Genomic DNA, 14,866 nt, shown 5'->3' with positions numbered 1-14,866 from the left:
ATTCCATTTTTAAAAATGCTTGTATGGTAAAAGGAATTGCTTCATAGCAGAAGTTCCATTTCCATTTCCTCCCTTTTTCAGAGCATTCTGCTAAGTGATGAGTCCAGTGAGGCAGATTCTCAAAGTGAAGACAATGAGGAAGAAGAGGAAGAAGAGGAAGAAGAGGAGGAAGAAGAACTCAATCTCAGCAGAGAAGAACTTCATAACATGTTGCGGCTGCACAAATATAAGAAACTTCACCAGAATAAATACAGTAAAGACAAGGAGGTAAGATTTTTAGGAGACATATCAGACCTTCATGCTGGGTATTACTGTTGGGCTTGTAGTCATTAAAGATACATCATTTTGACTTTATATTTAGATGGTGGTAGTAGTTGTTATAGTAACAGCTTTATTGAAATATATTTCACATACCCCAAAAATTAAGACCTCTAGACCTGGCTGGTGTCACTTAAGGGTTTGGGCGTTGTACCACAGACAGCAAGGTCACTGGTTTGATCTCCACAGAGTGCTTGCCTGGGTTGTGGGCCAGGTACCTGGTTGTGGGTGTACAATGAGCAACCCATCAGTGTTTCTCTCGCACATCAAAGTTTCTCCTTCCCTTCCCCTCCCTCTAAAAATAAACAAAATCTTTAATAAAAAAAATTCAGCCTTCTAAGGTGTGCCATTCAGTGTATTCATAGAGTTATGTAACTGTTATCACTATTTAATTCAGATTATTTTGTTACTGCACAAAGAAAACCCACTCGCCTTAGCTGTTGACCCCTATTCTCTCCATTTCTCTCAGTTCTAGACAGTCATTAGTCCACCACTTATCTCTATAAATGTGTCTATTCTAGGTATTTCATACAAATGGAAAAAACATGTGTTCTTTGTATTCATTTCCTCTCACTTAGGATAATGTTTTCAAGGTTCACTTATGTTATAGCATCTAAGGTGTGTCCAGAAGGTATCCAACCGTGTAATATAAAAAATAGAGACATTAATTGAAGATACAAGGTATAAGAAACAGTGTACCTAGGATAGTTGTGCTTCAGTCCCCTTCAAAGTAGGCACCTTGGGACCTCACACAGTTCTCCCAATTGTCATTAGCTTCCCCATTGTATTATCCTAAATCTCATAGTCTGTCTGAAATTTCTTCCCTTTTAAATGTGATTTTAGTTTTAGGAAAAGCCAGAAGTAACAGGGCACCAAATCTGGGCTGTAGGGGGACTAAGTCACCTGGGTGATTTGATGTTCTGCCAAAACACTCTGCAGGAGATATTATGTGTTGAGTGGGCTCATTGTCATGATGAAGCTACCAGTCACCAGTTGCCCATAGCTGTGGCCTTCTGAATCATCTGAGTAGTTTCCACAGAGGAATGTTCAAGCTTAATGCAAAATATGATGAACATTCATCATTGTTCCACTCACTCAGTCATTTTCCATGCGACAGCCACACGGTATACATGCTCACTCAACAGTGTCTACTGCCCCCACTGACCAGTACAGTGAAGTTGGCATTGTTCACTCATGCATATTCCAGTCTACTCTCCTTGGCTGCCAGGTTACATCAGTGTTGTGCAAATTGTTCTCATTATATTAACAGTGACTGGACTTTTTCTGGATGGACCTGATATATCAATACCTAGCTTCTTTTAATTGGCAAATAATATTCCATTGACTGGACATACTATATTTTATTTATATAGGCATGAGTTGATGAAATAATTGGATTTTTACTTTTTGGCTATTATGAATCATAGCTGTGAATAGTGAGTTATTTCTACTTTTGGCTATTATGAATAATGATGCCATGAAGATTTGAACTCACATTTTTTATGTGGATGTGTGTTTTTTATTTCTCTTGGGTATATGTCCAGGAGGGGAATTACTGGGTCATATGGCAACTTTGTGCTTAATTACCCTTTTAAGGAACTGTCAGACTATTTTTCAAAGAGGCTACACTATTTTAAATCTAGTGCATTGTTTTTTTTTTTAAATACATTGTTCTTTGGAAGTGTTCCTGTCTTGAAAAAAAACTCCCTTTCTTCACATTCTAACATTAGATTGATAATAGTTATTTGAGTGCTGTTAACCAAAGCTTTCTGATTTTTGGCAGAATTGTAGTGCTTTGCACATGAGCAATAGCATATTCAGAAATCTAAAAACTTTCCAGCAACTAGTTAAGGTCCAAAGTTAGTTCAGAAAGCTTTGAATAATTTGCTGAAGGATATTAGCCTGTAGAAGTGATAAACAGTAGGGTAGCTGACTGTTTTGATTAAGACAAAGGGTTCCTCCTTAAGGTACAGTGTTAAGGTACTTGGTGCTCAAAATGGGTTTTTTTTTTTAATTGAAGTAAAACATAAAAAGGGAAAGTTGTATTATTAACCTTAATTTGTAAGTATACAGCTTGATTTAATGCTCATTTAACTTTGACATTTGATAGAGGACCTTGTAATAGTTTTCTGTTTCACTCTTCTAATTTCATTCCTTTGACAATTCATTTGGCCATAATCCAGGAAAAGAGATTTGACACTGGACTAAATGATTTTAATTTATATTCATATTTATCCATTAGTAATAAATGTGACAGGATAATGAGAACTTTGGAGGTCAATTTAAATGAAATGTTTGAAAGGATAAACTACTTCCCAGAAAGAAAAATCGATATTCATATGTTAGAATTCTAGCAACATAGATACTATTCACAATATTGTCAGACTCCCTTAGAGGGAGATGAAGAGAGAAAAGACTTGAAAGATTGAAGTATTGGGATGACAGGTGTCTGTTTGAACCAAATATAAGATGGTAACCTAGAACAGTTGGATCAGAAATCTTGGAAAATCTGAGGACCTGTTGGTAACAGAAATATGGTTTATATGTTGCTGATGAATTCCAAGAGGAGATCTTACTGCAAAGAATTGCATTTCTCAAATACAGTGTGGGGCAAAAGTTGGTTTACAGTCATGAGTAGATGAAACACAGTGTTTTATTCTTGTATTGTTATTTATTAATTATTATATTATTTTCCATATGAACAAATGTAAACCTCCTTTTGCTCCATGCTGTGTGTAAGGACTAAGTAAATATTCTGGTGGAGAATAAGAAGCATGAAGGGTTTTCCTTTCTTAAATTATTTCCTGAACTTACCATGTGCATAGCCAATGAATCCATTTTCATTTGAAGTTTAGGAAATAAATCTCTCTTGGTCTCTTTATGGGAAGAACACTGTATTTAGGAACTATGGTTTTTCTCTGGCTCAGCTTTCTGTGGTAAAGATGATTTGAACTGTGCTATAGGTCACAGATAGGCCCTTCTAAGAATCTCTGTCTTTGCCTGCTTCAGTTGCAGCAATACCAGTACTACAGTGCAGGCCTGCTCTCCACATATGACCCTTTCTATGAGCAACAACGTCACCTGCTTGGACCCAAAAAAAAGAAATTTAAGGAAGAAAAGAAGCTTAAAGGTGAGCACATTGATCTGCCTTCCACATTTACTCACTCTTACTTTCAGGATTTCGTATGGCCTCCTGATGCATTTGGACCTTGAACATAATCCATGTAGTAGGAATTTGCCTTAACTGAAAAAACACTAGCGCCCTCCCAACCCCCATCTAATTAGTTGTAAATATTATTAACCTTATTTTGTATTTGCTTTATGATCTTTTCTAGAATTATGAAGACATAAGAACTATGGATTCCTAGTTTATTCCAATTAACTTATTCCTTTTTCTTCTATATACTCTCCAAATGTTGAACATGCTCTGGGAGTGGAAGAGGTTGGTTATGCACAGGGACATAAGAGGAGTAACCTGAGGGTCTGCTATAAGTTATCATTGTTGCTATATGTGGTGATTTAAAATAGATTATTTCCTGATGACCTTCTGTAGTATTTTTTTGCATGTTTACCAGGATATGTCATTTCTATCTTACTGAGCTCTAAGCAGCTGGAAATCAGGAAGGAAGTAGGAAGGGAAAGTGAAACTATCTGTATAGATTTTATTCCCCTAAAGGTATAAACTCTACTCACAATGGCTCTTTTCAGCCATTTCCCCTTCTTTCTCCCACATCCTCATTATTTATTTCTGTGTTTTCTCACTCTTCACATCCTCCCCTCTCAATTAGGTTCCATGTATAATTTTCTTTTCATAAGTCATTTAATGCATTTAATCAGTGCATTTTTTCTTTATCTTTTTCTTTAGTTACCTTACATTGCCACCAAGTAGAAATGTTTCCTTAATTTTGACCATTACTTGAGCCCATGATACTTCATAAACTTTCCTATTTTTGAGTTCAGAAGTTCTTTTTGCTTCTATTCTGTGTTTCTCTTTGATGTAAACAGAGTGAGTATCCAGTGTTCTTTTCCAAGGTAGTGAGATCTTTCTGTTGGAATATGCATGGGCCTGAGCAGATAAAGGGATAAACATTGCCAGCCTCAAGTGGAATGAGGAAAGAACCTTGAATTTTCTAAAAGTGATGAGGTTGTTTTGTTGCTGTCTCCTGTGGAAGGGAAGAAATACAACTTTCTGAGAGTCTATTTCCTTTGCAGCCAAGTTGAAAAAAGTGAAGAAAAAAAGACGAAGGGATGAAGAACTTTCCTCTGAAGAATCCCCTCGTCGTCACCACCAGACCAAAGTCTTTGCCAAGTTCTCTCATGATGCACCTCCTCCTGGCATCAAGAAGAAGCACTTATCCATTGAGCAGCTTAATGCTCGTCGCAGGAAAGTATGGCTCAGCATTGTGAAAAAGGAACTACCAAAGGTGAGTGAGCGTCTTCGGTACAGGTGATGGCTAGAATGTTTTCTCTGCCTGCCCTCGTAAGAGGAACACTTGACGCTTCCTTGACACTTCAGAAAGGAAACTCATTTGTTGTAATTAAGAGAATGCTTCACTTAACTGATTTTCTAGAATTTAATCAGAACTCACAAAACAAATAATTATGTGATGCTCCTCAGCCAAAAAATACTGTGTTCCTTGAGAAAGGAACTCAGTTTTCTTACATACAGCAGTGGAGGTTGACAGCAAATATATAAGTGATAATAGAGGAAATTAAAATTGTTGAGATGTGTTTCTTACAGAATTTATAGACATCTGTATGTTACTGAATAATCACAGGCATTAGAAGAAAAGGTGAATGATTCAAGAAAACTGTGTTTAAGCATTCTTTTTGCTACTTTAATAAGTAGTGCTACATAGGGGAGGAGGTGCGGGAGGGTTTGGGGGGGTAAATGGTGGTGGAAGGACACGTCGCTTGGGGTGGTGAACACACAGTACCGTGTACGGTGTTGTAGAATTGTGCACCTGAAACCTGTATAATTTCGTTAACCATTATCACCCCAATAATTCAATGAAAAGGAAAATAAAATAAGTGGTGCTGGGACAATAGGATATCTATTTGGAAAAAAATAAAATTAGATCTGTATCTCACTCATATTATTCCAAATGGGTCTCAATGTAAAAAAAAAAAAACAAAACCCTAAACAATCCAAATACTAGAAGAAAATAATTGCATTCCTATTTAACCTTAATGTAGGAAAAGAATTTCTAACTGTGACTCAGCATTCAAGAGCAATAAAAGCAAACATTGGTAAATTTGACTACACAAAATAAATTTTTACATGACAACAAACAACCAGCAAACTGGGAGAGATTATTTACTTTGTATACTGTGGTCCAAGGGCAATTATCACTAAAAATAAATAGCTCTTTAAAATGGAGAGACAAAGGACCACAAATTCAGTAGACAGATGGGAAAACGACATGAATAGACAATTTAAAAAGATATTAAAATGGCCCTCAAACATAGTAAAAAGGATCAAAGTCTTATGTAATTGGAGTGATACAAATTAAAATAATGCCTAGACACCATTTGTCACCTATCAGGCAAAAATTTTTAAATATGTTGACACATTCTGTTAAGGATGCTGTGGGGAAATGGGCACTCTCATACATTGCTGCTAGGAATGCAAATTAGAGAAAACTTTTGGAGGGAAAGTTGGCAGTACCTAACAATCTAAATGTGCGCTTTCTTTCAAACCAGCACTTCCACTCATAGGAATAGACTCTAAAGTTAAATCTTTCAACAGAACAAAATACGTGTAAGCAAGTTTATTCACTGCAGCATTATTTGTGATTGCAAAATAATAGAAACAACCTAAATAGCCACATATGGTACTTGAATTAAGCAATAGTAGACCTACATAGTGGATTATCGTGCTGCTGTTACAAGAAAAGAATGAGGATGACCTCTCTGAACTGATATGAAGAATTTATAGGACATACTGTTAAGTGGAAAAAAGCAAAACATGAATAAGTATTTAGAGTATTTACCTTTCATATAAGAAAAGGAAATGTAGAAAATGCACAAATAACTGTTCATTTGTGCAAAATAAATTGAAGAAGGATAAATCAGAATTAAAGTGATTGATTCCTTATAGGGGCAAGGCAGGAAAAGGGTAGAAAAAGGGAAGGGGATGGGAACGGTCTAGCAAGGATAAGAAAGGAGTCTTTGAGTATATCTTTTTGTAAAGTGCTGATTTTTAGAACCATAGTAATGTTTTACATATTCCTGACATATACCCCCAGAAATAAACTAAACAGTTAAACTAACCAGGATGTAAGTGGAGAGGGAGGTTGGTTGTATATGTATGTAAAAGGAATAAAAACAGAAATGAATGAACTTAATTGTATTAGAAATGAGTAACATACTAAATTGCAGCTAGTGGAGAATGAAAAAGTCATCTAAGTAACTGAAGAGGACAGTATTTTGACTGAATGTGTAAGGCTAAAGACCAGAAGAGCTATACATAAATGCCATGATTAACAAAAAGTGTTTCTCACAGTAAAATGAGTTAGCACTTCGAAACTACTTTATGTGCTCATTTAATTGAACAAATCAATATGTTGTATTTCTCACTGTTGGAGAAAGAAGTTACAAGTGGAAAAATTGCAAGTAAAGAAAAGGAAAGGGAAAAGCTAAAATGAAGGCTGTGAAGTTTGGTTGGAATCAGAGATATCAGTATATGGTTTTTTATGTAATTATCATGGATTAGTGTTTTTTTTCCTAGCTCTGTTTGCTGGGAGGGCCTAGGAGCAGTGACACCCCAATAACAATGAGTATACCTAGCACCCAGACCTGGGTTTCTAAACACCTTTTATTCTCTGATAAAAGGAACTAGGGCTCCTAGTTCCTGGAGTAGTAGTTTAATACAGTGTGTACCTTAAACATCTTCTGGTGCAAGAAAGTAAGGAAGTGCTTGAAGAAGATGGGGCCTTGTGGGGGGGTGGGAGGAGGGGTGGTATGTTGGGCTTGTCAAAAGAACTCAGAACCAACCGGAAAGAGTTGCTCATGGCCGAAGTTAGAATAATTCATTGAGAAACAATGTATTACAATAATAATTCTGGATTTTAACCTATAGAATGAAGAAATATTTATGAGTTCATACTGTTATAAATAAATGAATAAACAAAAAGGTAAGGTAGAAGGAACAATTCTTCCTTACAGTAGAATTTGAATTAGTAAGTATAGAAGGAAGAAAGGAAATAGATGAATGCAGTAATTAGAGGGCAGAAGTTAGGGGAGAAACAATTGGCATAGACTCAAACCATCTGCCCCACAATACATATTATTGTACAAAGGGAAAGCTAGGACTGTAGTGACGAAAACTGGCATAATGCATTTCAACCAAATGATCAAAGTAAACATCACTAGTAATATAAATTTTGACATCATGAACTCCTTGATGTGATACATAAGAGTAACACTTTATTTCTGTGGAATTCTGCCAAAATGTATAATGTCACTTTAATCATGAGAAAACACCAGAAAACCACAGATTTTGAGGTGTTCTAAAGAATAACTAATTGGTATTTTTCAAAAGTGTCAAAGACATGGAAGAGAAAGATTGAGGAAATGTGACATACAGGAAGAGACTAAGGACAAGAGCACCTAAGTGCAGTGTGGGATCCTGGAACAGTGAAAGGGTATTAGTGGAAAAATTACTGACATTCAAATAAGACCTGTGATTTAGTTAATATTTTACCAGTGTTAAATTCTTATCTTAATAGTTGTACTATGATTATATAAGATGCTAAAATTAGGGAAAGCAGGGGGAGGGATGTAAGGGAACTGTACTATTTTTTGCAAATTGTAAGTCTAAAATTAGTTTAAAACAGAAAGTTTTTAAAAATAGAAGTCTAGAAAATGCAGGGAACTGCCAGGTATACTTTACTCATTTAGTAGTTGTCTCAGTTGCTTTTTTTATATAAGTATACTTTTTTCTTACCCATCTTGAAGGTTTGAGACTTTGTGCTAATCTCACTCCTAATAATTTAATAATTCAATGATTTCCTAAGAAAAAGGACATCTTGTCACACATAACCACAGTGCAGTTATAAAAATTTTCTGATCCACAGACCATATTTAAATTTCATCATTGACTCAGTAATGTCCTTTACATTGCTTTTTCTCTTTACTGATTCAATCTGGGATCCAATCTAGAATTTAGGTATTGCATTTTAGTTTTCAAGTCTCTGACCTCCTTTAATCTGAAACAATTTCTCAGCCTTCATCTTTCATGACATTGCTTTTGTTTCAAAGATTTTATTTTTTTATTTACTTTTTGGAGAGTGGGGAAAGGAGGTAGAAAGAGAGGAAGAGAAACATCAGTGTGCCAGAGATACATCAGCTGGTTGCCTCTCAAGCACCCCCAACTGGGGAACCTGGGCTGCAACCCAGGCATGTGCTCTGACTGGGAATAAAAGTTGTGACCTTCTGGCAGGAGCCACACCAGCCAGGGCAACGTTATTTTTTAAGAAAATGGGTCATTTATTTTGTAGACTGTTTCTGAATTTGGATTTGTATGATGTTACCTCACGATTAGATTTGAATTATGCATTTTTGGCAGGATTATCAAGGGAGGGATATGTCCTTCTTTGTGTATCACATCAGAGGGCACATGACACATCTGTCCTAATATTGGTGGTATTAGCTTCGATGCCTTGGTATGGTGGTTCTTCTCAATCGTACAATCCCTAGTTTTTCCCTCTAGAAATTTATAAGTATGTCTGGGGGGAGAGTGTATGTGTGAGAATTTTTGATGGGAAAAGTTATGAGGAAACATGCTTTATACCTGGTGGAGAGGCTTCAAGTGATGCCCTTCCTATGGTAAGGAATTCAGTGGAAATATCTGAGATTCTTTTCTTTAAATTGGCAATAGCTGCTTAAGAATTTGTAAGAGAAAGTTTTTGTTAAAATGCCTTACAGTTTCCTTAAGCAGACAGTCTAGGTTGGGAAAATTATAGAAGTGGCTTATGACTTCTGTATCTTTGAACCTATTGTTTCTTCAGAATGAGGGGGAGAGCTGCTTAAGAGTCAGAGAGCCACTCAGCCTCTTCAGTCCCATGACAAATGAATTGATGGGAAATTGGGTTTCTTTATTGAGATTTTTAACTTAAATAGAAGACACAATAAGCAGCTTGGGGATGGGGGCGGGGGGGATTGCTGAGTTATCTCATGTTAGGTCTGCCTCAGAGTTTTTGGTTGTAAAAGATGATGCTTAAGTGGTGGCAGAAATTGAGTAATGATGGCAGCAGGTTTGGCCTGGCTGGAGATGGGACTAGAATCACTTACCTGGGGGTCTAGTTCACTTTTCTTCTAACAATTTCTGTATGTGAGTGCCCTGCTCTCTCAGCATCTTTGCAGGTCGGCCCAGCAATGTATTTTAGGGTTAGAATATGATGTTATATTTTTCTAGTCTACTTCAAACTTTAAATATAACTTAAATTCTTTCCAAAAGGGTACAGAAGACTTTAAGGCAGTGACAGCACCAGCTTCTTATTCTGAATGCTACTTTAGGAAGTTTATGTGTAGTTTTTGAGTTAGTAATGGATCTTGAATATGTTTCACTTGATGCTTTATTTTTTAACCCTCAAGTTGAATAAAAGACAGAGTTAATTCATAATTTCTTCTCAGAAAGGAATCCTAAATGATATACTTTTTAAAAATATTTCAGGCCAACAAGCAGAAAGCTTCAGCTCGTAACCTGTTTCTCACCAATAGCCGAAAGGTAAGTTTTATATTTCCCATTTATGTGTTGCTGGAATGTGTTCTTGTTCTTTGCATCCATGCTTGCTGCTGTCTCTTGTGACCTATTGTTAATGAATCTAATAGTACCTAAGATAATTCAGTTTCTAAATGTTCTCAATCTATCTTATAAATAAAATTGTTCCTCCTCACATTTCTAGTATTTGCGCCTTTTATGGTAAGATCATAGCCCACTCTCATTCCTTGGGCAGACCAAAGAATCTTCCTGTGTTCAGGCCCTTCATCTAAGAAATTATTCCATTAATACCTTCCCTCAGAGGAGAGTAACAGCTTCCTTTGAGAGTTGCGAGGTTCAGATGAGGTAATGTTCCTAGTTGTATTTCCCTGGTCTAGTCACTCATCCTCAGTTTCCTCTTCTATAAAATGAGGGTGATGATAATAACAATTTCATAGGGTTTTGTGAAGAATAAATTAGCTTAGTATGTGTTAACCTTAAAATGGTGCTTACCATATAGTAAGCATTGATAGCCATTATTATTGTGTGTGATCACATTTTGTAACTTCCTAATACATCTCAGATCATTATACTTTTTTTTTTTAATGTCCTAAGGCATTGTGTCTACAGATTTCTCAATCCTGATGCTACCTTGGGGTCTGAGACTGGACCATAGTACTGTATGGGGATGTTAATCAGATTGGGAGAGAAAGAGATGTGGCCATAGAGGAATGTGTGCACTGAACAGAATGAGGAATGCCCAGGGAGCACTGGTCCTGGTGTCAGGTCCTCCGTTGTGATAACATTGTCGTCTGCAGCTCGCCCACCAGTGCATGAAGGAGGTGCGTCGAGCTGCCTTGCAGGCCCAGAAGAACTGTAAGGAGACCTTGCCTCGTGCCCGCCGCCTTACCAAGGAGATGCTTCTGTACTGGAAAAAGTATGAGAAGGTAGAAAAGGAGCATCGTAAGCGTGCTGAGAAGGAAGCTTTAGAGCAACGGAAGTTGGATGAGGAAATGCGGGAGGTAGGACAATAGCATAAAATTCTGAAAACCGTAATTGCTGCAGCCATACCAAGAGATTGGTTTGTACTTCATAAATTATAAACCCAGCAGTTTTGTTAGATTTATAGATTTATATTATGTAAAAATGTTTTAAGACATAACTTTGAGGATAGTGATTTTAGTCTAGTAAACCTATTCTGTCTTACTCTTTTAATAAGGTTCTCTCCCTGGCCTGCACCTCTTTTCTTCTATGCTAATTTCTATTCTTTGCAGCCTATTTCTCTGCATATTTCCAGAGCACAAAAAAAGAAAAATGATTGAAAGTAAAACAGCTGACAGCTTACCTTGGCTTGGTTCCAGGTGCTGGCTACAGTTTTGACTTGTTAGAAGATCAGGGCTGATCGCCAAAATTATGGCTAGATAGGGACAATGGACAACTAGCCCAGTTTTCTGAGACCCAACCCTGACCTACTTTGCTATTTTAACCTGCACCTCGTACTCTTGCTAATAAGTCTGATGTCAGCTGATGTAGGTTGAATATATTATTCAGAGAAGCAGGAGGAGAGAATAGGAGGACAAAATTATTGCATTCCCATTGGTAAACCAGTTGGGATGAGTGGAAGGAAGGTTGAGTTCTAGAGAAAGAAGTAATTTGAAGGATTGGAGGTTTTCTTTCAGTATAGGTAGTACTCTTGCCAAAGCAGAGCTGTGGAGCCTCTCCTAAGCTTTGATCTTCTCTCCTTTATCATGCCTTTGAGAATGAATATGGAGTTTGTCCAGTTCTCCTAAGTCCCCTTGGTTAATTCATATCTTTGCATGCAAAATAAACATATTATCGAGTTAGTAAACATTTGATGCTATCAGGAATACTTAGTGAGTTTAGAGACATTTAAGAGTCACAGATCTTGAAGTTTTGCAGCGGCTTGGCCTATGATCTGGGTTTATGAGACATTCTCTTAATTATGTTGATAGCTAACTGGTGACAGTTTCATCTGTGGTTATGTTAACTTGTGTGTATTTTTCTCTAAACTTTTGAGATAAAACTATTTTTGATGGATCTTTATTGTTCCTTTAATTTACCTTGTTTTAGAAAGGTTTTCTTGAGTGTACTTTAGCTTTGGAACATGAGCATTTGTGTCTGTAACGAAAAAAAAATCTCAATGTTTTCTCAAAACTCTTAGATTTTCTTGCAGATTTGAATTTGGCTCAAGTGCTATAAACCATCCCTCTTCTCCCTCCCCCCAAAAAGAATAGTTTTTTGTAACATACACTGGGACTGGTGTCTTTTCTTGGCTTTGTTCCTTATATTATTGTTTTTCTTTGGGGGAGGTAAATCTAGCAATAAGTCAAATACACTTCATAGGAATTTTATTATAAACTAGTTAATGAAAGGTAATGACTGTTTAATTTCATATTTATTGTGTGTACTATATTCCATATATTTTGGTCTTTAGGGTATTTGTGTACTTATTTTATTGTTTATTTTGATGCATGATTTTATTTATTAACACAATGATTGTTTTCCTTACCAGGTTATTTCAGAGGCACTTTGATTTAATTTTTTTTCATATTTAAATAAAGTATGTGTTTGGTCTATATTCATGTTTTGTAACTATCATTACCACAGATAAGCTGTAAATTGAAGGATCATTTTCTTCCTTTGATTGGCTTCTTATCCTCAGATACCTTCGTGCTTATTTATAATAGAATAATTTGTAGCTCCTAATTACTTACTTTGAATTTTGATGCTAAAGAAGAGCTTTAGACACGTTTACATTTTTTAAAATCATGAGGCTACACAAATGTATCTAATATCCAGTTTATGAAATAAAATATGTATTTTAAATTTAGTTGGTGTTTCAGTACCACTATAGAAAAGTAATATAATAAAGAAATAAACATTTTAGACAGAAGCCTAGTGGAGAAAAGATTTCATGTTATAAAAGAGAACAAAATATAGGTTATTATCAGACTATAAGTAAAAGTTATTATTTGCTTTTAGTACCACTGACTTGGTTATTATAAAATTGTTTATTAGCAGTTTTTACCTTTCTGAGGGTAACAAATTTGTAAAGGAAGTATATGCAAACTATATATAGGTTTGGTGAATTCTGTTGACTACCTCTTGTAGGTGATTAATGATGTGACTCTGTTTTCACTTCAACTTTTTTCCTGTGTAGGCCAAGAGGCAACAGCGAAAACTGAACTTCCTAATCACCCAGACAGAGTTGTATGCCCACTTTATGAGTCGCAAACGAGACATGGGTCATGATGGGATCCAGGAAGAAATCCTAAGGAAACTAGAAGACAGTTCTACCCAGAGACAGATTGACATTGGTGGAGGGGTGGTAGTTAACATCACACAGGAGGATTACGGTGAGTCCTAAATCAGGAGTTATAGGAAGCAGGTACTGTCCATTTTTTCATATCTAGTACACATTAATTCTTGCCAACTTTTGTCTTGACTGATAGGTGATATTAATCAGTAAAGGGGAATTTATTGTACTGGAGAAGGAAAATGTGAATGTTTCTATAAACAAGTATATAAAATAATTTTTACTGAAGAATTTGAAAAGGAAAGGGTCAGGTTACATGATATTATAAGTTTGGGAGTATTTTGTATGTTTTTATTTGTTAGTAGAAATAGAGGTATTAAATCAGAAGAATTCAGAAAACATAACATGTCTCAGGAGAGAAAATCATCTCCCATAACAAGGTTGTTGGTGATACAAGTCAGGCACGAGTAAGAGACTGATCAGTTTTGGTGTTTTTGTGACCACAAGAGAGGGAGGAGTTAGGATGAAGTTTGAGAGAAATTTCACAGGGAATAATGATCAAGGTCATGTTGGGCTAAGAATAAAAGAGAATGGGGGTGCGTCAGGGTATCTTGGGGGTTGTATTTCTGCTTTTGTAATAATTTCACCTGGCAGAAATACATCACAATTTTGAATCCTCTTTGTCTTGCTTTCATGGCTTTGGCATTGCTTCATGTGAGAAACCCAGGATCAGGAGCCTGGAGCTCAGTCTCCTGGTGGTATTTGTGAGCTGGCTTTGATTATTAGAGAGCATGGGAGCTCTCTGCCTCCATTGCCACTTCCAGGCTTTTACCTCTGTCAAGTAATTTGAGCCATTCTCTCTCATTCTCAGTGAACCTAGGGATAAATAGAATAGGGGAGTCAGGGACACAAACATGTATGTATATGTGCATCTTTGAATGAGGTAGATAATTAATGAGGTAGATAATCTGTAAGTTTCCTTTTTCAGATAGTAACCATTTCAAAGCCCAGGCCCTGAAGAATGCTGAAAATGCTTACCATATTCATCAAGCTCGGGTGAGTCTTAAAAATGAAGAGATAAACTAATGTGCACTGGAAACTGGAAATAACCTACAACCTTTTACTATGGTGGTCTTCCTTCAATCTTAATCATATTTTCGATTAAAAACATGGGTGGCCTTGGGCATTGTGGGTCAGTGGTTTGAGCATTGTCCTGTAACAAAAAAATTGCAAATTTGATTTCTGGTTGGGGCACATGCCTAAGTTGTGGGTTCATCCTTGGTCTGGGCGCAGATGCGTAGACCCCTAGTCCTGGCTTGGTTCCCCAGTCTGGGTGCTTACAAAGGCATCCAATTGATGCCTCTCTCTCTCTCTCTCTCTCTCCCCCCCTCCCTCCCCCCCCCTCCCCCCCCCTCTCTTTTTCTCTCTCCCTTTCCCCCCATCAAAAAGTAAATGAAAATATCCTCGGGTGGGGATTTAAAACAAAAAAAAGCATTGAAGAATGGGTATGTGTGTAGGTGCTTGAGGAAAGGTACGAAATGAGCATTCATTTGATTGCTCATTTTCCC

At 36.6% G+C, this 14,866-nt stretch overlaps 1 protein-coding gene across 2 annotated transcripts in view; it reads left to right on the top strand.

Moving 5' to 3' along the window:
- The window catches only part of INO80 (INO80 complex ATPase subunit), a 123,335-nt gene that overhangs the window by 29,781 nt on the left and 78,688 nt on the right, over window positions 1–14,866 (top strand). For both annotated transcript variants that reach the window (XM_045822860.1, XM_045822859.1), the window contains 7 exons: window positions 82–267; window positions 3,328–3,448; window positions 4,531–4,742; window positions 9,995–10,048; window positions 10,840–11,043; window positions 13,203–13,398; window positions 14,287–14,354. In XM_045822860.1, coding sequence (XP_045678816.1) covers window positions 82–267; window positions 3,328–3,448; window positions 4,531–4,742; window positions 9,995–10,048; window positions 10,840–11,043; window positions 13,203–13,398; window positions 14,287–14,354 — 1,041 coding nt within the window. The remainder of the gene's footprint in view (window positions 1–81; window positions 268–3,327; window positions 3,449–4,530; window positions 4,743–9,994; window positions 10,049–10,839; window positions 11,044–13,202; window positions 13,399–14,286; window positions 14,355–14,866) is intronic.

The sequence above is a fragment of the Phyllostomus hastatus genome, unplaced genomic scaffold (assembly GCF_019186645.2).
Source record: "Phyllostomus hastatus isolate PE091 unplaced genomic scaffold, TTU_PhHast_1.1 phas_scaffold_501, whole genome shotgun sequence".
Classification (NCBI taxonomy): Eukaryota; Metazoa; Chordata; class Mammalia; order Chiroptera; family Phyllostomidae; genus Phyllostomus; species Phyllostomus hastatus.
This window is presented reverse-complemented; position numbering and strand designations above follow the sequence as displayed.